The 21,824-nt window shown below is 35.9% G+C and overlaps 2 protein-coding genes across 2 annotated transcripts; both read right to left on the reverse strand.

Annotated features, from left to right (window-relative positions):
- Window positions 1-4,528: 4,528 nt before the first annotated feature.
- On the reverse strand, window positions 4,529-7,176 carry LOC128054785 (olfactory receptor 4F15-like). Its single transcript, XM_052647352.1, has 2 exons — window positions 6,262-7,176; window positions 4,529-4,654 (listed from the first exon to the last, which is right to left on the reverse strand). The coding sequence occupies exons 1-2, from the start codon at window positions 7,174-7,176 to the stop codon at window positions 4,529-4,531; spliced, it is 1,041 nt and encodes a 346-aa protein (XP_052503312.1).
- A 9,486-nt stretch (window positions 7,177-16,662) lies between these two features.
- On the reverse strand, window positions 16,663-17,658 carry LOC128054786 (olfactory receptor 4F3/4F16/4F29-like). The gene has a single exon (XM_052647353.1). The coding sequence runs from the start codon at window positions 17,656-17,658 to the stop codon at window positions 16,663-16,665; it is 996 nt and encodes a 331-aa protein (XP_052503313.1).
- Between the last annotated feature and the right edge of the window lie 4,166 nt (window positions 17,659-21,824).

The following is a 21,824-nucleotide window of genomic DNA, read 5'->3' on the forward strand; positions in this document are numbered from 1 at the left end:
GCAGATTCTTTACCACTGCGCCACCTGGGAAGCCCAATCTTTATTTAATTCATAACTTATCCTACTTGATAATTTGTTTGCCTTTTCTTTTTATGTCCATTGCCTTTACATCATTTATTCATTTTTTAGTTCATTTTTAGACCCTTGGGAAACCAATACCTATTATCAGTTTACTAGCCAGCACTAATTTCAGTCTCCCTATAATGTTTTGAATTGGTATTTTAGAAATGGAAGTTTCACTAAGTTTTCTCTTCCATTGATTAAATAATGTTCAGTAGATCCAGCAAGGATTCCCATATTCCTCACTGTTTATGTGTGTTGTATACAAAAAAGCCTGCTTCTGCCAATCCTATCTCTTTAGGCCTTGTGCCAGGTGTGTATCTATAACAAGATAGATTCCCCACCTACATAATGAATAGTTTCTGTATCATCTAACGTAAAACTTTGTTAATATCATTATTTTTTATTCTAAAGAAAGTATGTCTTTTCAGTTCAGTTCAGTTCACTTCAGTCTCTCAGTCGTGTCCGACTCTTTGCAACCCCATGAATCACAGCACGCCAGGCCTCCTTGTCCATCACCAACTCCCAGAGTTCACTCAAACTCATGTCCATCGAGTCAGTGATGCCATCCAGCCATCTCATCCTCTGTCATCCCCTTCTCCTCCTGCCCCCAATCCCCCCAGCATCAAAGTTTTTTCCAATGAGTCAACTCTTCACATCAGGTGGCCAAAGTATTGGAGTTTCAGCTTCAGCATCAGTCCTTCCAAAGAACACCTGGGACTGATCTCCTATAGAATGGACTGGTTGGATCTCCTTGCAGTCCAAGGGACTCTCAAGAGTCTTCTCCAACACCACAGTTCAAAAGCATCAATTCTTCAGCATTCAGCTTTCTTCACAGTCCAACTCTCACATCCATACATGACCACAGGAAAAACCATAGCCTTGACTAGATTGACCTTTGTTGGCAAAGTAATGTCTCTGCTTTTGAATATGTTATCTAGGTTGGTCATAGCTTTCCTTCCAAGGAGTAAGCATCTTTTAATTTCATGGCTGCAGTCACCATCTGCAGTGATTTGGGAGCCCCCCAAAATAAAGTCTGACACTGTTTCCACTGTTTCCCCATCTATTTCCCAGGAAGTGATGGGACCAGATGCCATGATCTTAGTTTTCTGAATGTCGAGCCTTAAGCCAACTTTTTCACTCTTCTCTTTCACTTTCGTGTCTTTTAGTGGCTGTTCCCTCTGCTGTTTTCCCAGATGAGCAACCTCCTTCTTTTGGTAAATGTATCTTTCTCTTGGAGTAACCACGTGATATGATTAGAAGATGACATGTAGATCCCACCTCTCTGACCACTACTGTCAAAGGTTGAGCTTTCTGACCTAAGTCATAATGACATATCTCCAATTCACAGTTGAATGGTGCAGGTATGGGTCTCTGACCACAATGGGCCAAATCTGAGCTTTTCCTTGAGATGTTAGACAAGAACAGAGAGAAAGCAAGCCCCGGTACCTTTTGGAGTATGTTGTGCATAAGCTGCTGTCAGTCATATTTCCTGCTGTCAGAAATTGAATCTGGGATACTTTTTTAAAGATATCTGAGAGAAGAAGATGTAAGATTTAAAGACAGGAGTTTACCAGTATTCAAATTCTTGGTTTCATGTGTCTAAGGCATTTAGCTTCATTCTCAGCCTGCATTCATCTTGACCACTAGCTGAGCCAATAAATGCCCAATATATCTGTCCCCTTCCCTATATTTGTTTAATTTGTGGTCCTATCATGTAAAAGGATATTGATAGCGATGTCCCTGGTGGTCCAGTGGTTAAGAATCCACCTGCCAATGCAGGGATTGATCCTTGGTCCAATAAGATCCCACATGCCACAGAGTAACTAAGCTTGTGGCCCACAACAGCTGAAGCCCACATCCTCTAGAGCCCATGTTCCTCAACAAGTGAAGCCACCACAATGAGAAGCCTGTGCACCACAATTAGACAGTAGTTCCCACTCACTGCAAGTAGCAAAACCCTATGCATTGCAATGAAAACCCCAGAGTCAAAACTGTTTTTATTTTTTAAAAAAGGATATTGACAATTACAGCTCTGATTCTAAGAACCCTGTATATTCAGTTAATTCTGATGTGAAATCCTTCATTGTTTTCTTTCCTTAAGAAAATATTATTTTTTTCTTATAAAAAATAAAATATGTTTATCATGTAAGAATTATTTGGAAATTAGAGATTAAAAATTAAAAATCACCATATGGAGATAATTAATAGTAATATCTCAGTATATCTCTTTCTAATGTTCTTTTCCAGTGAGTCTGCTCTTCACATCAAGTGGCCAAAATATTGGAGCTTTGCCCTAAGCATCAGTCCTTCCAATGAATATTCAGGGTTGATTTCCTTTAGGATTGACTGGTTTGATCTCCTTGCTGTCCAAGGGACTCAAGAGTGTTCTCTAGCACCACAATTCAAAAACACCAATTCTTGTGTGTTCATCCTTCTTTATGGTTCAACTGTTATATCTATACATGACTACTGGCAAAACCACAGATCTGACTATATGACCTTTGTCATCAAAGTGATGTCTCTGCTTTTTAATATGCTGTCTAGGTTTGTCATAGTTTTTCTTCCAAGGAGCATACATCTTTTAATTTCATGGCAGCAGTCACTATCCACAGCGATATTGTAGCCCAGGGAAATAAATTCTGTCACTGTTTCCACTTTTACCCTTCTATCTGCCATGAAGCGATGGGACCAGATACCATGATCTTCATTTTTTAAATGTTGAGTTTTAAACCAGCTTTTCCACTCTCTTATTTATTGTAGTATTCTCCCTGCTTCCTCATAGGTGGAATATTTTTTTGTATTGATTTATTTTTTATATGATTTATCACATATATGTTAAAGATATTAGCTATTATATTTATGTTCAAAATGTCCATCTCAAATTCTCATTTCCTTTTTAATTTTATTATCATATTCTACAACTTTAAAGTACTTTTTGTACACCAGCTCCACGGAGCTATTGAATTGCTTCTTACTAGTTTTACTCTTTAGTTCTTTTCCTTTCCAGCTAATCAATGTTCATACCTAATCAATGTTCATACTTAATCAATGTTCATAAATATGTATTTTTACTGAAATATAGTTAATAGAGTTACATATAGTTAGTTTAAAATGTGTTAGTTTCAAGTATACAGCAAAGTGATTCCGTTTTTTATATATATATTCTTTTTACAATATGTTAAGTATAGTTCCCTGTGCTATATGGTAAGTTTTGTTATCTATTTTATATACAGTAGTATGTCTTTGTTAATCCCAAACTCCTAGTTTATTTCTCCTCCCCACCCCCTGCTATCCCCTTTGGTAACTGTAAGTGTGTTTTCTATGTCTGTGAGTCTGTTTCTGTTTTGTAAATAAGTTCATTTGTATCATTATTTCAGATTCCACATATAAGTGATATCATATAATATTTCTCTTTCTTTAATTTATTTCACTTAATATAATTTCTAGGTTCATCCATGTTTCTGCAATGGCATTATTCCATTCGTTTTGTGGATGAGTAATATTCCATTGTATTCCATAGTATTCCATTGTATACCACATCTTCTTTACCCATTCATCTACTGATGGACATTTAGGTTGCTTCCGTGTCCTAGCTACTGTTAATATTACCGCAGTGAACACTGGAGGTACATGTATCTTTTTGAATTACAGTTTTCTCAGGGCATATGCCCAATAGTGGGATTGCTGGGTCGTATAGTAGTTCTATTTTTAGTTTTATAAGGACCCTCCATCTCAGATGGTAAAGCGTCTGTCTGAAATGCAGGAGACCAGGTTCGATCCCTGGGTTGGGAAGATCCCCTGGAGAAAGAAATGGCAGCCCAATCCAGTATTCTTGCCTGGAAAATCCCATGGACCTGGAGCCTGGTAGGCTACCCTCCATGGGGTCGCAAAGAGTCAGACAAGACTGAGCGACTTCACTTACCCTGTTTTCCATAGTGGTTGTATCAATTTACATTCCCACCAACGGTGCATGAAGATTCCCTTTTCTCCACACCCTCACCAGCACTTACTGTTTGTAGATTTTTTTAATAATGGCCATTCTGACCCATCTGAGGTGATATCTCATTATGGTTTTGACATGCATTTCTCCAATTATGAGAGATGTCGAGCATCTTTTCTTGTTTGTTGACTTTCTGGATGTCTTCTTTGGAGAAGTATCTGTTTAGGCCTTCTGCCCATTTTTGATCAGATGGGGTTTTTTTGTTTTTTTGTTTTTTTTGTTTTTGTTTTTTGTTGTATATTTTGGAGATTAATCCTTTGTCAGTTGCTTCATTTGCAAATATTTTCTACCATTATAAAGGTTGTCTTTTTGTTTTACTTAGGGTTTCCTTTGCTGTGTAAAAGCTCTCAAGTTTTAACTAGGTCTCATTTGTTTGCTTTTGGTCTCATTTGTTTGCTTTTGTTTTTATTTTCATCATTCTAAGATGTAGGTCAAAAAGGATCTTTTGTGATTTATGTCGGAGTGTTAATTAATACAGACCCACCCATCAGTAGACAGGCTGCTTAAAGTCTTATGAATTAATGATTTTAAAGTCAAAAACAAAATAAGAAAAATGAGTGTAAAACAGTAAAGCAACTTCCTAAAAGATATCTGACACCCATCAGTAGTTTAAGAAAAGGAATTCATTACAAAATTCTACCAAAAATTGCTAACCTACATTTTTTAAGAATCTTTAAAATAAGTAGCCATTAGAATGATTTTATCATAATCATTACTTTGTATATCAATAGCTTAGTTTATTTATATAGATTAGAAAGATTTTTGTCTCTGGCCTATACTATCTTTGGGTCCCCAAAGCTTGAAATTGCCATGGCTGTTTAGTTATGAAAACTGTGACCCACTAATAAAAACAGATCAAGAAATGCTGTAATATTCATATATGAAATTCTTGAAGCTCATTTAAAATAACTGTGAAATCTTGGTAGCAATAAGAAAAGTTATGGTGAATACCCTTTAAAGTATTGATTAAAGGAAAAAATCAACATAGAATAATACTATTTAACAGTATGCTTCTAATAAGTGACATAAATAAAAGCCATGTGTGAGTGATAACATTATCATCCAGTTATAAAATACCCAGGACCCTGTTGAAGAAATTTCTTTTTGAGCTACAAAAAAAGAACTTCGAAACAGAAAATAATCATGTGAAATTGATACCAGTGAAAAGAGTAATGAACTTACAGTGTCAGTTCTGCTATCACTGGGGTCAGAGATAGAAAGCCAGTGAATACTTTGTTAGTTAGAATACGAACTAACAAGTTGGCTTAGATTTTTTTCCAATTTTTTAATCTAAAGTGAGAAGAAAGGAATTAACTGTGTCAGGTGATGGATGTATTAATTATCTAGATATTGGCAATCACTCCACAATGTATATGTATATCAAATCATCACACTGTACACTTTAAACATATACAATTATATTTGTCAATTTTCCCCCAGTAAATTGGTGCAGGGATGGAGAGCTGAGATCTGATTGTTATCCTAGATTTCTCACTTCACATATCTCTGCCTGAGTATTACCACTGATAAAATAAAGGGGTTAGAACACATGACCTTTCAAATTTCAGTTATAATATTCAACAGTCCTATTATAAAGTCAACAGTTATCTAGGTTATCTATTGGAAAAAACAGTTATCTACAGGAAAAACAGTTATCTATTGGAAAAAAACCAATCAAGTATTATGGCAGTTTGGTAGACAGTTTGAGGAAGGAACATTAACCAATTCCAAACAGGGAAAGAATGACAGTGAAAATGAATAATATTCTAATTTCCAACACTGAATTATTGAGCACCTTCTCTGTTTGGCACCTTTTGAGAGATAAGACAATTGGACATGGTGGATTAAGATAATAATCAGCTTTCATTTGAGGTATTTTACATAGTAATTATACAAAGAATGAGCTAAGCATTTCTTAAATATTAAAAAGAGAAGATGAAATACTCACCACCCAGAGTTATCATGAATAGTAAATAAAATAATTCATATAAAACATCCAGCAAAAGCTGAAAACATAGAAAACTATAATGTAAGCTCTCTTTATCCTTATTAAGTGTACAGCAACATGAAAATCCCTAAATGTAACCTGGTACATAAAATTAATAGAGGCCTGAAATGATATTTTTTCTGTTGTCATTAAGGATAGAGCTAAATATCTTTTATCCTTAGAGTATTTAGGGCATCTTGCTGTAACTCACAAGCTGATGGCAGAGTTTCTTCATCGCTGCTTTCATCTCCTTGTTCCTGAATGTGTAGATGACTGGATTCAGAAAAGGAGTGAGAACTGCATCAAAGATAGCAAGGAACTTGTCCAAGTGTGATGAAGGGAAGGGCCAGGAGTAGAAGAAGATTAATGGCCCAAAGAATAAGACCACCACAGTGACGTGAGCTGACAAGGTGGAGAGGGCCTTGGATACACTACCTGAGGAGTGTTTCCAAACAGTGACCAGAATGAAGATGTAGGAAATAATCAGTATGAAGAAGGAGCCCATGGAGATGAGTCCACTGTTGGCGGTGACCATGAACTCTAGTCTATGGGTCTCTGTGCAAGCAAGCTTAATGAGTCGGGGCAGGTCACAATAAAAGCTGTCCAGTACATTAGGACCACAGAAGGGCAAGTCTATGACAAAAGCCAGTTGGGCCACTGAGTGGATGAGGCCAAGGACCCAGGCAGCAGCCAAAATCAAAACGCACATTCGTGGGTTCATGATGGTCAGGTAGTGGAGAGGCTTGCATATGGCCACATATCTGTCAAAGGCCATGGCAATGAGCAGCACCATTTCTGTGCCCCCAATGGCATGAATAAAGAATATCTGAGTTAGGCAACCCCCAAAAGAGATGGCTTTGCGTTTTCTGAAAAGGTCATAAATCATTTTGGGAGCAGCAATAGAGCAAACCCCCACATCAAGAAAGGAGAGGTTGGCCAGCAGGAAATACATGGGGGAGTGCAAGCTAGCATCAGCACTCACAGAGAACACAATGAGGAGGTTTCCCATCAGGCTTGCCATGTAGAACACAGAGAAAAAAAGGAAAAGAAGAAGCTGGATCTCCCAGGAACTGGAGAGTCCCAGGAACACAAACTCAGACACCACGGAGTGGTTGGCTCCACCCATTTCCTCTGCAAACAGAGGTGACTCAATTTTACCTTAAAAAGAGAATAAAAATGAAATCAACCTTGTGAGGGGTTAGTGACCACATAAAAATACTGCCATAATCCACATAGCCAAAACACGACTGAACTGAACTGAACTGAATATTGTAAAGCAATTATCCTTCAGTTAAAAATAGTTTTTTTAAAAAATATAGTTGCAGAAGATATGCAGTAACTATTTGCCACAAAGCACTGCTTCCAACTCCCCAGTCTCTCTAGAATTCTCTAAGTTTTGATAAAAGAAATAAATATTCTGCTGAATCAAAAGGGTTATGCAAAGCAGATAGGAGTGCCCTGGAATACTATAAGGGAGAAAAGAGGAAATAGAAATGAACTTATTGATTTTCTCACAGTTTGTTACTCCCATGCATGGATTTCCCCAAACTTCAGACAATTCTGATGACCTTCATTTTCTTTACCCTCTGACTACCTCCGATATGAAATGCTATCAATTTCATTGATACTCTCTTATGTTTAAAGCTAAACATATTGCAGTTTTATCAAATCATAGTCATCTTTTCCCCATAAAGAGAGACGATAATGTAGAAACCTTAAAAATGTATCCAGCTTCTGTAGCTCAGCTCAAGGAATGGGAGTGATCACAAAGCTTGAGCTGTGAGAGCATATGATGGAGTTAGGACAAGCCAGAAAAGAAATCTGTGCTGCAGACTCTAAACATGGATGAGCTAATGCAATGTAGCAAACAAAATTCTGTTATATTAGGAAATCATTGTCCATGCCATGTTCACTTGTCATGGTTCATGGAATGTTGGAAAGACTAAAAAGAACACTGCACTTGTATTGGGAAAGTTGTGATCAAGCACAAACCCTATGTTCATGGGAAGTTTGAATAAGTTCTTTCTCCCATCCCTTCCACACTCAACTCACTTCTTGAACTCAGTTTCATCATCTGGAAGATAAAGGGGACTGAGTAGGTGATGCTAAGTAGTCCTTTCAAATCTAACATTTCTATGACTTTATAACACAATGCCAGCCCAGTAGGTAATGAACCTCACTGTAATGATGGTATTCCCTGCATTGGAGTGCTACCATATTCACTACCTTTTCCCTCATCTGCAGTTGATTATAAGTCCCATTTCCCAAAAAGGCCTTCTCCTTTTATTAGTCTCCCTCTTCTTTAATTGTTTTTGTTCCACTTACATTTATTAGCACATTATTGTAAATTTTCTATGCCATTTATTTGTCCCTTTATCATAACAGTCTGTAATCAATCAGCAAACATTTTCTAGATACTTACTAAGCCCAATGCATTGTTCCAGGACATTATGGACTTCCTGAAGTATTAAAATATTCACTGCCATTAAGGCATTTACATTTTAGCACATACTAAAGTATAAACAATAAAAAAATTCTTACATAGAGAATGTCAAATAAGTAGTATGAGCATAGAATTTTTGAAGCAGAAAAGACACACATGAGCCAGAGTGATCAGGACTGTCTTCAGAAAGAAATCAAAACCTATGATGCTGTTTAAGATATGTATATAAGTTATTTGGATATACAGCTTCATATCTGACTCTGAAAGAGTTGTTGGCACATAATGAGGGAATAGCTCCAGTCTGAAGCAGTGTTTTATAAGCTATCAGTGAAAATAATGAGAACAAGCCAAAGTAAAACAAAAACAGTGACCACCATGGGCAAGACACTACGATAACACCTTTACCGACACTATCTTGTTTGATACTTACAAAAACCATAAAAGTTATCAGCTCCTTTTCACAGTGGAGGAAATCGAGCCCATGAGAAGGAAAGCCATAGACTAGAACAGTAAGTGGTAAAACTGATATTGATTCCCCGATCTGCCTCTTAACCAGTATATAGAGAAGACTTTTCTCATGACTTTCTGATTATTTAACATAACACAGCTGTAATTCTTCCTGGCTACTGAAGTAAGGGCAAACCTGTGTAATACCTGCATCTCAGAGCTCTTGGTTGCGTTCCCAGACTGCCGTTGCTTTAACCCACATGAAGGCCTTTAGCTTCCCATAGAAGAGGCTCTGCTCCTGGTGCTGTCTCATTAACAGAGGAAGCAAAAGTGCTCGGCCTCCACATCAAGAAATAAAATGAAGCCCAGCGCTACACTAATTCAAATTCTGTTCCCACTTACAAAACTGTCTTCTGCCTTTTGTAATTCCCTGTCTTGGATCTCAGTCTTAGAGAACAGTGGATAAACAGGGGAAAATAATAATAATTTCAGTTTCTGACTATTTGTGGCTCTTTCTCATTTGTGTTAATTCTTGCTTATTAAGCTCAGCTGAAGCTGCTTCTATTGTACAAGGTAACAATTAACGGATTTCTTTACAAAATGACCCTGTCACCAGAAATGTCTATTGAGTCTTGGTCGTTAGGGACTTCAACATTGTACACCAATATCCTCAAGCCATTTCTGAATTTGTCACCAACCTACTCTTATAAAGACCTGACATGTGACTGTTACCAAAGAGTTAACCATATTCAACTTTTTTTGGTTAAAACTAGCATTGCTTCATATACAAATAGCTGTAAAAATGCTATTCTTGGGAAAGATCTGGCTAATTGGTACACAGGAGAGTACTGACCAAATGACACTGCAGAGACTTAGGATTGCCAATATGATTTCATTTATCCAAGGGAATTGTCACCCAGAATGCTGCCTCACCAACAGAGGAAGTTATGGATTAGCCACAAACAGGAAGAAAAAAGAGATCAGAAAACATTTTAAACACCACTTTGTTTACTTAATTTGAAATATTTATTTCCTGAGTAAGGTTAAAGAATCTCCAAGAAACACATAAATATGCTTTTGTTATATTCATATCAAATCAACTTCACCCAACAAGCTTACCAGAAAACAGGGAACTTGATAGAAATCCCTATTGTGTGTGTTTGTGTGAATTATCTATAAGGCTATTATTCTGTTTTGCATTCAAAAATGGCATATTTATAAGCTACATGGAACACTGTTTACTATTAATTCAATTATATGGCCTATAATTTCACATCAAAAAGAATACTTTTAACTCAGAAATAACTACTATGTTGGACTTCATTGTAGATTGTGAATCAGAAAACTTAAATTCTATTCATGTTTGGTCAGTAACTCACTCTGTAACTTCAGATGTTTCACTTCATATCTCTATAGTAATATTTCCTCATCTGTAAAATGAGCAGGTTATAGAAAATAATTTCTACAGCATCTTCCAGTTCCTAAGCTTCCTGTGTTATGACCAGTTATATATTCTCATTGATTCATGGGGAGAGGAAAGGAATAAAATGTAAGACCAATTATTGAATATATGGCTTAGCAAACATATGGAATAGAAAATTCAGCAGATAAATGAAATTCAATCTTGACAATTTTTTTTACTAATTATCACTGTAGTAAATAGAAATTGTAAGTAATAGTATATCTGTTTAGTGTGAAGAGTAGAGAGGAAAGAAAACCTTTTTGCATTATGTACAGCCCTATAGTGGCCTGACCAACTCTGATGGCTCACAGAAGTAAAAGGTGGAAAAATTTACAAAGAAAGAAATCAGCTGATAAAAAAAAAAATCTGCTAAGCTAGAACACAACTTCATTCATTTATTGACATGAAGTTGCTACAAAAAGTTGGTGCAGGAAAAGGTATACCACATTTTTTAAGGAGCCAGCAGCTATGAGAATAGATTTTTAAAGTACTCATCACAAAAGAAAGAAAGAGAAACAGAGAAAGAAAAAGAAAGGAAGGAGGTAAGAAAGGAAGAAGAGAGGGAGAAACAAAGGAAGAGAGGAGGGAGGGAGGAGAGGAGAGGAGAAGGGAAGGAAGCAGAGGGGGGAAGAGGAAAGGACAGAGGAGGGGAGAACAGAGAAACACTATATTGCCCGTGGAGGCTAGGAACGTGAGGGAAAGAGCATGGAGAGAGGGTCAGTCTGTAGTGGCCAGGGCAATATTCCTCTGTGTATGGAACATCATTCTGTCTTCTCCTTACCTATCTCCATCCCAGGTTCAGAGACAGAATTGTCAACCACAATGATGGACCCAAAATGAAGAGCAAACCCCAAGCTAGGGAAACAAGAAAAATTACTCATTTGGAACTCTCACACTAATTTTTTATCCCAAAGAAATGCCTAAGAAAGAGAAAAGAGAAAGGAGGGATTAGGAGAGAGAGAGGGGGTAAAAGGATACATAAAGCAAGATACTGGAGCAAAATATAATTTTGTAATAAGAAAGAGTGTAAGATTACACAAGGAACTATGCTTTCTAAACTGTAAAATGCTAAATAAATGTGAAGAAATTTGAAAAAAAAAAAAGGTTTGATTTAAATTCAGAACCTTAAAGATAAAAAGAGCAAACACAAAATCTACACAATTAGAAAGAACAAAATAAACATGGAAACAAATGGCAGGAAAAAGAGTACAGAAAAAATATTTCCACAGAGCAGATGAAAATTGGGACCAAATATCTCACCATGAATTTTTTAAACTTACAGGATTGATCTTTACACACACACACACACACACACACACACACACACACACACACACATACACACAAGACACAGAGATTTAAAAGCTCAAAATGATATGACAAAATTGTCGCATCTATGTTCATCAGTGATATTGGCCAGTAATTTTCTTTCTTTGTTTTATCTTTGTCTGGCTTTGGTATCAGGGTAATGGTGGCCTCATAAAATGCACTTGGGAGTGCCCCTTCCTCTGCAATGTTTTGGAAAACTTTCAGAAGCGTGCATGTTAACACTCTAAAATTTTTATAGAATTTGCCTGTGAAGCAGTCTAGTCCTGGACCTTTGATTGTCGGAAGATTTTTAATCACAGTTTCAATTTCCATACCTGTGATTGGTCTGTTCATATTTTCTTTTTCTTCCCGGTTGATCCACAAATCAGAGTGTTATACCACATCAACACATTGAAAAATATAAATGCATGATTATCTCAAGAGAAGCAGAAAAAGCTTTTGACAATATTCAACACCCATTTATGATTTAAAAACACTCTCCAGAAGGTAGGCATGGAGGGGACCACTTCAACATAATAAAGGCCACATATAACAAATACACAGCAAACATCATTCTCAATGGTGAAAAACTGAAAGCATTTCTTCTAAGACAAGAAATAAGAAAAAGATATCACTCTTGCCATTATCATTCAACTTAGTTTTGAAAGTTCTAGCCCAGCAATCACAGAATAAAATAAAATAAAAGGAATCCAAACTAGAAAAGAAGTAAAACTGTCACTGTTTGCAAATGACATGATACTATACATAGAAAATCTTGAAGATACTACCAGAAAACTGCTAGAACTCATCAATGAATTTGGTAAAGTTATAGGATACAAAATTAATACACGGAAATCCTTTCCATTCCTATGCACTGAAAACAAAAGATCAGAAAAAGAAATCAAGGAAATGATCTCATTTACCATTGCATCAAAAAGAATAAAATACTTGGGAATAAGCCCACCTAAGGAGGCAAAAACCTATACTCAGAAAACTGTAAGATACTGATAAAAGAAATCAAAGATGGCACAAACAGAGGGAGAAATATACCATGTTCTTGGATTGGAAGAATCAATATTGTGAAAATGATTATACTATCCAAAGCAATGTACAGATTCAAAACAATCTCTATCAAATTACTAATGGCATTGTTCACCGAATTAGAACAAAAAAAATTGTACAATTTGTATGGAAACACAAAAAAACATTTAGGGCTGAAGCAATTTTGAGAAAGAAAAATAGAGCTGAAGGACTCAGGCTCCCTGACTTTAGATTATACTATAAAGTTATAGTAAGCAAAACAGTATAGTACTGGCATAGAAACAGAAATATAGATCAATGGAATAGAATAGAAAGCCTAGAAATAAACCCATGCACCTATGATCTAATCTATGACAACAAAGGCAAGAATATAGAATGGAGAAAAAACAGTCTCTTCAATAAGTGGTGCTAGGAAAACTGGACAGCTACATGTAAATAAATGAAATTAAAACACTCCCTAACACCCTACACAAAAATAAACTCAAAATGAATTAAAGACCTAAGTATAAGGACAAATAGTATAAAACTCTTAGAGGAAAACATAGGCAGAACACTCTTTGACATAAACCACAGCAAGATGTTTTTTGATGCATCTCCTTGGGTAATGAAAATAAAAGCAAAAATAAACAGGACCTAATTAAACTTAAAAGCTTTTACACAGCAAAGGAAACAAAGACAACCAAATGAAAGAAGACAACCTTCAGAATGGGAGAAAATATTTGCAAAAGAAGCAGCAAGGGATTAACCTCTGAAATATACAAACAACTCATGCAGCTCAGTATCAAAAAGCAAACAACCCAATCAAATAATGGGCAGAAGATCTAAATAGACTTTTCTCCGAAGAAGATATGCAGGTGGCTAAAAAGCATATGAAAATATACTCTATGTCAATGATTATTAGAGAATTGCAAACCAAAACTATGATGAGATATCTTCTCACACCAGTCAGAGTGGCTCATATCAAAATATCTACAAACAATAAATGATAGAGAGGGTATGGAGAAAAGGGAAAGCTTCTACACTGTTGGTGGGAATGTAAATTGCTATAGACACAAGAAGAGTCTGTAGGTTCCTTAAAAACTAAAAATGGAACTACTGGATGATCCAGCAATTCCACTCCTGAGTATATATCTAGAAAAAATGAAAACTCTTAATTCAAAAAGATACATGCCTCCCATGAAGTGAAGTGAAGTGAAGCGAAAGTTGCTCAGTTGTGTCTGGCTCTGCGACCCAGTGGACTGTATAGTCCATGGAGTTCTCCAGGCCAGAATACTGGAGTGGGTAGCCTTTCCCTTCTCCAGAGGATCTTCCTAACCCAGGGATCGAACCCAGGTTTCCCACATTACAGACAGATCCTTTACCAGCTAAGCCACAAGGGAGGCACAATTGTTAACTAAAGTATAGATTTTATTTAAATTTAACAAAATTTTATGCTAATGTTCAATATTTGTTTTCATACTTTATTCAAGACTCCACATTGTACTTAATTGCATTGTGCAGCTTCAGGTGCTTGCAACATATTCTGGTAAATTCTCTTTTCATTTTTATTCTATTATAAATATTTTCTAATCTTCCTTGTTATGGCTTTCTTAGATTCACCCATCATTTAAAGAGGACATTTAATTTCCAAATACATGAGATTTGTTAAAGCATCTTTGATAATAATTTCTCATTTTGATATTAATTTCTCATTTAAATGCTTTCCTCTCTGAAAACACTCTGTTTTTTCAGTCTTCTAAATTTACTGAGGCTTTCAATGGCTAAGTCAAAGATCTCTTGGTAAATGTCACATTGCTCTTGAAAATATATGGGTTATTTTCAAATATCTTTTGATATTTCTAACATAATTCCACAGTGATCAGAGAACAGACTTTGTATGATTTCAATACCTTTAGACTATGAAATTTTTGCACCTTGTTTATGTCCCTTATGTGTTTCAGAGTCTCCTAGTTTATAGTCTATGGGAACTTGAATAGAATTTGTATCCTACTGTTGTGTGAAAATTGTATAAATCTTAATTCTGTTGAATTGGTTCATGATGCTATTCATGTCTACTATATCCTTCTACTTCTCTCTATATTCATTCTATTAATTTTTGAGAGTTTGTTATTGGAACTCCAACTAAAATCTTAATTAATCTACTTAAAAAATAATTATATATGGAACTGTTTTTTTTTTAAAGATACACATATCCCAATGTTCATAGCAGCCTTATTTACAAAAGGCAATCATGAAAGCAGCCCAAAAAGCCCAAGAACAGAAGACTGACTTAGGAAAATGTGATATATTTATATGCCATGGAATATTACTCAGCCATAAAAAAGAATGAAATCTTGCCATTTGAAGCAACATGGATAGACTTAGAGAATATATGCTTTTGAAATGTCAGAGAAAGATAAATACAACATGATATCATACATGTAATACAAAAATAATACAAATGAATCTGTAAACAGAAACAGACTCATAGATGTGGAAAACAGATTTATGGTTATCAAGGGGGAGGGGAAGAACAAATTAAGATTATGGGATTAAGAGATACAAAAACTACTATACACAAAATAGATAAGCAATAAGGATTTACTGTATAGCAAAGGGAATTATACCTAATGTCTTATAATAATTTACAGTGAATATAACCTGAAAGAAATAACTATGCTATACACCTTAATACAACATCATAAATCAACTATACTCCAATTAAATAAATAAATAATAAAAACTATAAAGAAAGCTGAGTGCCAAAGAATTGATGCTTTTGAACTGTGGTGTTGGAATAGACTCTTGAGAGTGCCTTGGACTGCAAGGAGATCCAACCAGTCAATCCTAAAGGAAATCAGTCCTGTATATTCATTGGGGGACTGATGCTGAAGCTGAAACTTCAGTACTTTGTCCACCTGATGCAAAGAACTGACTCATTTGAAAAGAACCTGATGCTGGGAAAGATTGAAGGTGGGAGGAAAACGGGACAACAGAGAATGAGATAGTTGGATGGCATCACTGACTCAATGGACATGAGAGTAAGCTCCAGAAGTTGGTGATGGACAGGGGAGCCTGGTGTGCTGCAGTCCACGGGGTCGCAAAGAGTTAGACATGACTGAGCAACTGAACTGAACTGAACTGATACTTTGTTTTATTTAGTTAGTACCCTGGTTCTCATAATATATAAATCTTTTGCATTTTCATTCTGTATTACCTCTTTTATCTACAAAATAGTCAACCCATTTAAAACCATTTAGTTTCACATAATTATCTTTGCCATATAAAAATAGTGACTAAGTTTAGGAAATAACAGGAAACAATCATACACACTGAGGCATATAGGAAATTACAACACCTGGTCTCAAAACATTTGATTAATTAAAAATATTAATATCAAAAATATTAATATATTCTGAGTTGTCACTCTTTAAGTTAGCCAAATATCACCTTCCAATCGTAACTAAATTTAAAAACCTTGTAATTAATTAAATCTTGAGTGTGGATGGCTAAATTCAGACATTAGAAGCCCCAAAATCTCAAAGCTACCTGGACAATAGTCTTTGTTTCATTTTTTTTTCTTCAGGTATATAGACACTGAGAAACACAAAGGGCTTGAATATTGGTACATATGTATATTAAAAGAGATACATCTTTAAGAATTTCTATCAGAGAGGAGTATCCAACATTTTGTTTTAACGAGAAACATGCCCAGTATGTGAGATTTCAGCCTTTAGCAACATCTGTAAGTTTTTAATAACATTATATTCCAGTGCTGAATTCACTCCTGCCTAGTATTTTCAGTTTCCTTAGAGCAAGGGTCCCTATGGAAAAAATGACCAGCTAGGAACAGAATTCTTGAGGAGAGATTTCACAGTGAATATTGAAAATCATTAAGTACACTGGAAATATATATGTAAAGGGTAATTAGGTTAATTTCCAAAAATAGTCAAGATCAATCTGAATTTCTTGGATTGTGCATGAGAACTCTTCCTGAAACTTAAAACCTTACCAAACAGTCTCCTCATTGCCATCTTCATCTCTTTGTTTCTAAATGTATAGATAATAGGATTCATAAAAGGAGTAATTAGAACATCAAAGATGGCTAAAAATTTATCTATGGGTAAGGTAGGGAATGGCCACACATAGACAATAATGCAAGGGCCAAAGAAAAAAACTACCACAGTGATGTGAGCTGAGAGGGTAGAAAGGGCCTTGGATGAACCACCTGAGGAGTGTTTGCGAACCGTGACCAGGATGAAGATGTAAGACACCATCAGGATACAGAAGGTGCCCATGGAGATGAAGCCACTGTTGGCAGTGACCAGAAACTCCAGCCTATACATGTCTGTACATGCAAGTTTGATGAACCGAGGAAAATCACAGTAAAAGCTATCCATTTCACTGGGGCCACAAAAGGGTAAATTGACAACAAAAGCCAGCTGGGCCACAGAGTGGATGAGTCCAATGGTCCAAGCAACAGCCAGAAGAGAAGTGCACATTCTAAGGCTCATGATGGTCAGGTAGTGGAGCGGCTTACAGATAGCAACGTACCGGTCATAGGCCATGACTATGAGCAGCACCATCTCTGCACCCCCGACAGTGTGAATAAAGAACATCTGAGTGACGCAGCCTCTCAAGGAGATGACTTTGTGTCTTCTGAAAAGGTCAGAAATCATCTTTGGGGTTGCAATGCTGGAAACACCTGTGTCAATGAAGGAGAGATTGGCCAACAAAAAGTACATGGGCGAATGTAAATGGTGGTCTGAGAGAATTGTGAGCACAATGAGAAGGTTTCCCAACATACTCGCTATATAAAATACTGTGAAAAATAGAAAAAGAAGAATCTGGATCTCCCAAGAACTGGTGAGTCCCTGCAGCAAAAATTCAGACACCACTGAGCGATTTCCTCCATCCATCAACTTCATGCACAAGGCTGACCCTGAGGTTAACTAAACAGCAGAAGAGGGAGACAGACATAATTAGTAAGTTGGAAAGAAAGTCCTTGCAAAAATGTCAGAAACTAAAGATCATCTTGCCATTGTACAGAATTACTTAGAGCTTACACAGTACAACAAAGAGCCAGAATCAGAAATGTCCCCCGCATAAATCTTTGGTGTCATTTGATCATGTACCTCAAATCTAGTTTGGGCTTTAGTGTCTAATCAAGAAGGGGGAGTGTAGACAAAGGCACCTAAGAATTTAAAAAGAAGTGAGTCATGGGACTTCTCTGGTGGTCCAGTGGTTAAGACCTTGTGCTTCTACTGCAGGGAGTACAGGTTCAATCCTTAGTCAGGAAACGAAGATCCTGCAAGCAGCACGGTGCAGCCAAAATAATAATAATAATTTTTAGATAAAGTTGACTCAGGAAATCAAGATTTGTACTTCCAAGTTTCTCTACTGAAATATGCCACAGAATGAAAACATGTACAAGAAGGTACAGAAAATTGTCTGGAGAGGTGCTCTAATTTATTCTTTACAATGCTGCCTGATTCAGTGTGGATAGACCACAATTTATTTACTAATTTCCCTATTAATAAGCATTTACCCAGTTTGCAGTTTTGGGGGCCCAACAAACAATGCTGCAAATATCTTCATGTTTGCGTCCTTTATGTCTTTGCATCCTCTGTATCTTTATGCATATCATCCTTTTGTACTGTTTTCCTTTCACGGCATGAATTCTCAGGATGTGATTACTGACACATCCTGAGTACTTATATTTTTAATTTGTGTAGGTTTGCCTGATTGCCTTCCCAAAAGGCTGTAATAAGACATATTTCCACAAAAATAAATGTTAACACTTTTTAAATTGTTACCAGTATATATACTGGGTATAAACTGATAGCTCTTTGTTACCCTAAATATTCATTCCCTGACAATCAATAAATTTGAACATGTTTTCTTGCAATTTAGATCTGGTCTTTTGTGAATTACTGTTCCATGTATTTTCCTATTTCTCATTGTGCTTTTTCTTGTCATTCGTAAGAGCTCTTTTTATATTGTAGATGTTAAGTTTTGTCATTTATTATATTTTTAAAACAATTATCTATTATTTTGTTTATAATTTCTTTGGCTATTCCCAAGTTTTTAGTTGTTATATGATTAAAGACAGCTGTTACTTGACTTATAGCTACTGAATTTAGTCTTGTTAAGATCTCCCTCACTCCTGGATCATACAACTACACCCTTAGGTTTTCTTTCAACATTTCATTGTTTTTTGTTTTCTATTTAGTACTGTGCTCTATTACTTTTATATGTGTTTTAAAATATAAGTCCACTTTTAATTTCTTCCAGGTATAATAGAATTGTAATGGCACTATGTGTTAAGTGGCCCATTCTTTCCCCAATGAATTTAAATACCATTTTTGCATTTTGCTAAATTTTCAGATAATTTGGAATCTGTTTCTAAATTCTTTGTTGTTTCCACTGATCTATTTACCTACATCTGTAGAAATATCAGAGTATTTCAAAACTGTGGCTTTATCTTATGTCACTTGATAGAGCAAGCCTCTCCTTTCCTGTAATTATTTTTCATGCTTAGTTGGCTATTCTTTTTTTAATTAATTAATTATTTTTGGCTGTGCTGGGTTTTCGTTGCTGTGCCCAAGCTTCCTCTAGTTGCAGGGTGCGGGCTTCTCATTGTGGTGGCTTCTTTTGTTGTGGAGAACCAGCTCTAGGCATGCAGGCCCAGTAGTTGCAGCACATGGGCTTAATAGTTTTGGATCTCAGGCTCAGTAGTTGTGGCACAGGGGCTTAGTTGCCCTGTGACATATGGGGTCTTCCAGAGCTAGGGATCAAATTTGTGTCTCCTGCACTGGCAGGTGGATTCTTAACCACTGGACTTCCAGGGAAGTACAGTTATTCTTCAGTACATTATTCTTCAGTACATTATTCTATATAAACTTTAAGATCATTTTACCCAACCCCTCAAAAAAATTCCATTGTACTTCTTGATTTTAACTGCATTAAATTTATATATTAACTTGGAATGAAGTAGCATTGTTATTATGATGGTATCTTTCTATTTTAAAGCATTATGCATCTACCCATCTGTTCAAACCTTGTTTCATGTCCTTTAATAAGATTTTGCTTTTTCCTCCATATATATTCTATACCTTCTTTGTAAGACTTATTCCTTGTATTTTTTAACTTTTTTCTTGGCATTATGAACAGAATATTTTTTCTCATATCCATTTCTAGATTCCTCTTGCTAGAATGAAGAAAATTTCATTCTGTTATATGTAGCTACCTTAGCACGTGTAATAGTGGTAAGGTAGCTACATAATAGTGTTATAGTGTCTGTGTAGTAGTGTTTTACTGCAGTGTCTTGGATTTTCTTGTTTTACAATAATATCTTCAGCAAATAGAGAACTTTTTCATATTTAATTTGTGTTGATTTGGTTAAGATAGTATATTCATTTTATCAATTATTAATATAGAAGCCCTATATACTTGTCTATTCTTTTCATGTTTATTGTCTCTTCCAGCAATACATTTCTGCACTCTTGTTTTAAAATGATATGCCAATTATTTTTAATTAATTTCCCACTAGTAGGAAATTAATTTTCCTATTAATTTTTTTAAAAAATAAATTAACTTTTAAAAATTTTATTTTCCTTCTACTTTTTCCCAACACCAAATAAGCTGAGACTTTTTAAATACTTTTCACACCTATCTTCTCATTCCTCTCCCCATTTAAATTAAATCAGTTCCTTTTTATCCTCTGGAACTTCTATTTGTTTTACATATTATGCCTCCTAAATCTATCCTCCCTGTTTCATTTCCCATCATCATTTCCATTTCATTATATTTATCTTATGCACTTTAAAATATCCGCTCCTGGGCTTTCTTGGTGGCTCAGTGGTAAAGAATCAGCCTGCCAATGCAGGAGACACAGATTAGATACCTGATCCAGGAAGATTCCACATTGCCAGGGGCAGCTAAGCCTGTGGGCCACAACTACTGAGCCTGTGCTCTGGAGCCTGGAAGCCCACATGCCCTAGAGCCTGTGCTCGGCAACAAGAGAAAGCACCGCAATGAGAAGTTCGTGCACCACAACTGGAGAGAAGCTCCCAGTCGCTGCCAAGTAGACAACAGCCCGTGCAGCAAAGAAAACCCAGCACAGCCAAAAGTAAATAAATATATAAACATTTTTTAAGATATCCATTCCTTTAACCATCCAGCTTCAAATCTGGATTTCAAGAATAATCACCCTCTGTTTAAGTCCAACTGAACTGGACAACTCCAAGGGTCTTATTTATATTACTTATGGATCCTCTAGGATTTCCCTGGTGGCTCAGATGGTTAAGCATCTGTCTACAATGTGGGAGACCTGGGTTCAGTCCCTGGGTCGGGAAGATCCGCTGGAGAAGGAAATGGCAATCCACTCCAGTACTATTGCCTGGAAAACCCCATGGACAGAGGAGCCTGGTAGGCTACAGTCCATGGGGTCACAAAGAGTCAGACACGACTCAGTGACTTCACTTTCATGAATCCTTTTACCTGATGTTATTATTTTGTGTTGAAATCAGCATCTGATTCTTCCAGAAGCTCTATACTCAACACAGCCTAACATCACATGTATTTAAAATGGGCTTTATACACATAGATTATAATATTTGAATTGAACCTTCAGAAATCATCTATACCATTCATTTCCAAGATTCAGTGTCTTCCAGTCAATCAGAGATGTAAATGCCACCTAAGGCACAGGTAACGTCCTTGTTAAGTGTTTTTGGAATAATAACTTGACAATAGAAAAGTGCTTAAGAATCTATGAAATAGATAAATAACATGATATTAAATAAAGTTTGAAATAAACTATAACTCTCAATAGCTATATTCTTATTTATTGCTTTGTGATTTATTGCTTTGAGAGTTTGACTTTTTAGGACTCCAAACTTAGAAGTAATCTCATCTCAAACATTTTCTTCCACAATGAAAGTTGATTTTAAAGATAAGTAAAATTTTCTATAGAAAATAGCAATGAACTAGAATTTAAAAGATAATCCAACCCTGTTAACCTTTCCAAATATACAAATTTGAGTATCGTGTAGTTTATTTAGTTATTCATTTTCCTTCTTATTTTTAATGT

Source organism: Budorcas taxicolor, chromosome 10 (genome assembly GCF_023091745.1).
Source record: "Budorcas taxicolor isolate Tak-1 chromosome 10, Takin1.1, whole genome shotgun sequence".
In the NCBI taxonomy this organism is placed as follows: Eukaryota; Metazoa; Chordata; class Mammalia; order Artiodactyla; family Bovidae; genus Budorcas; species Budorcas taxicolor.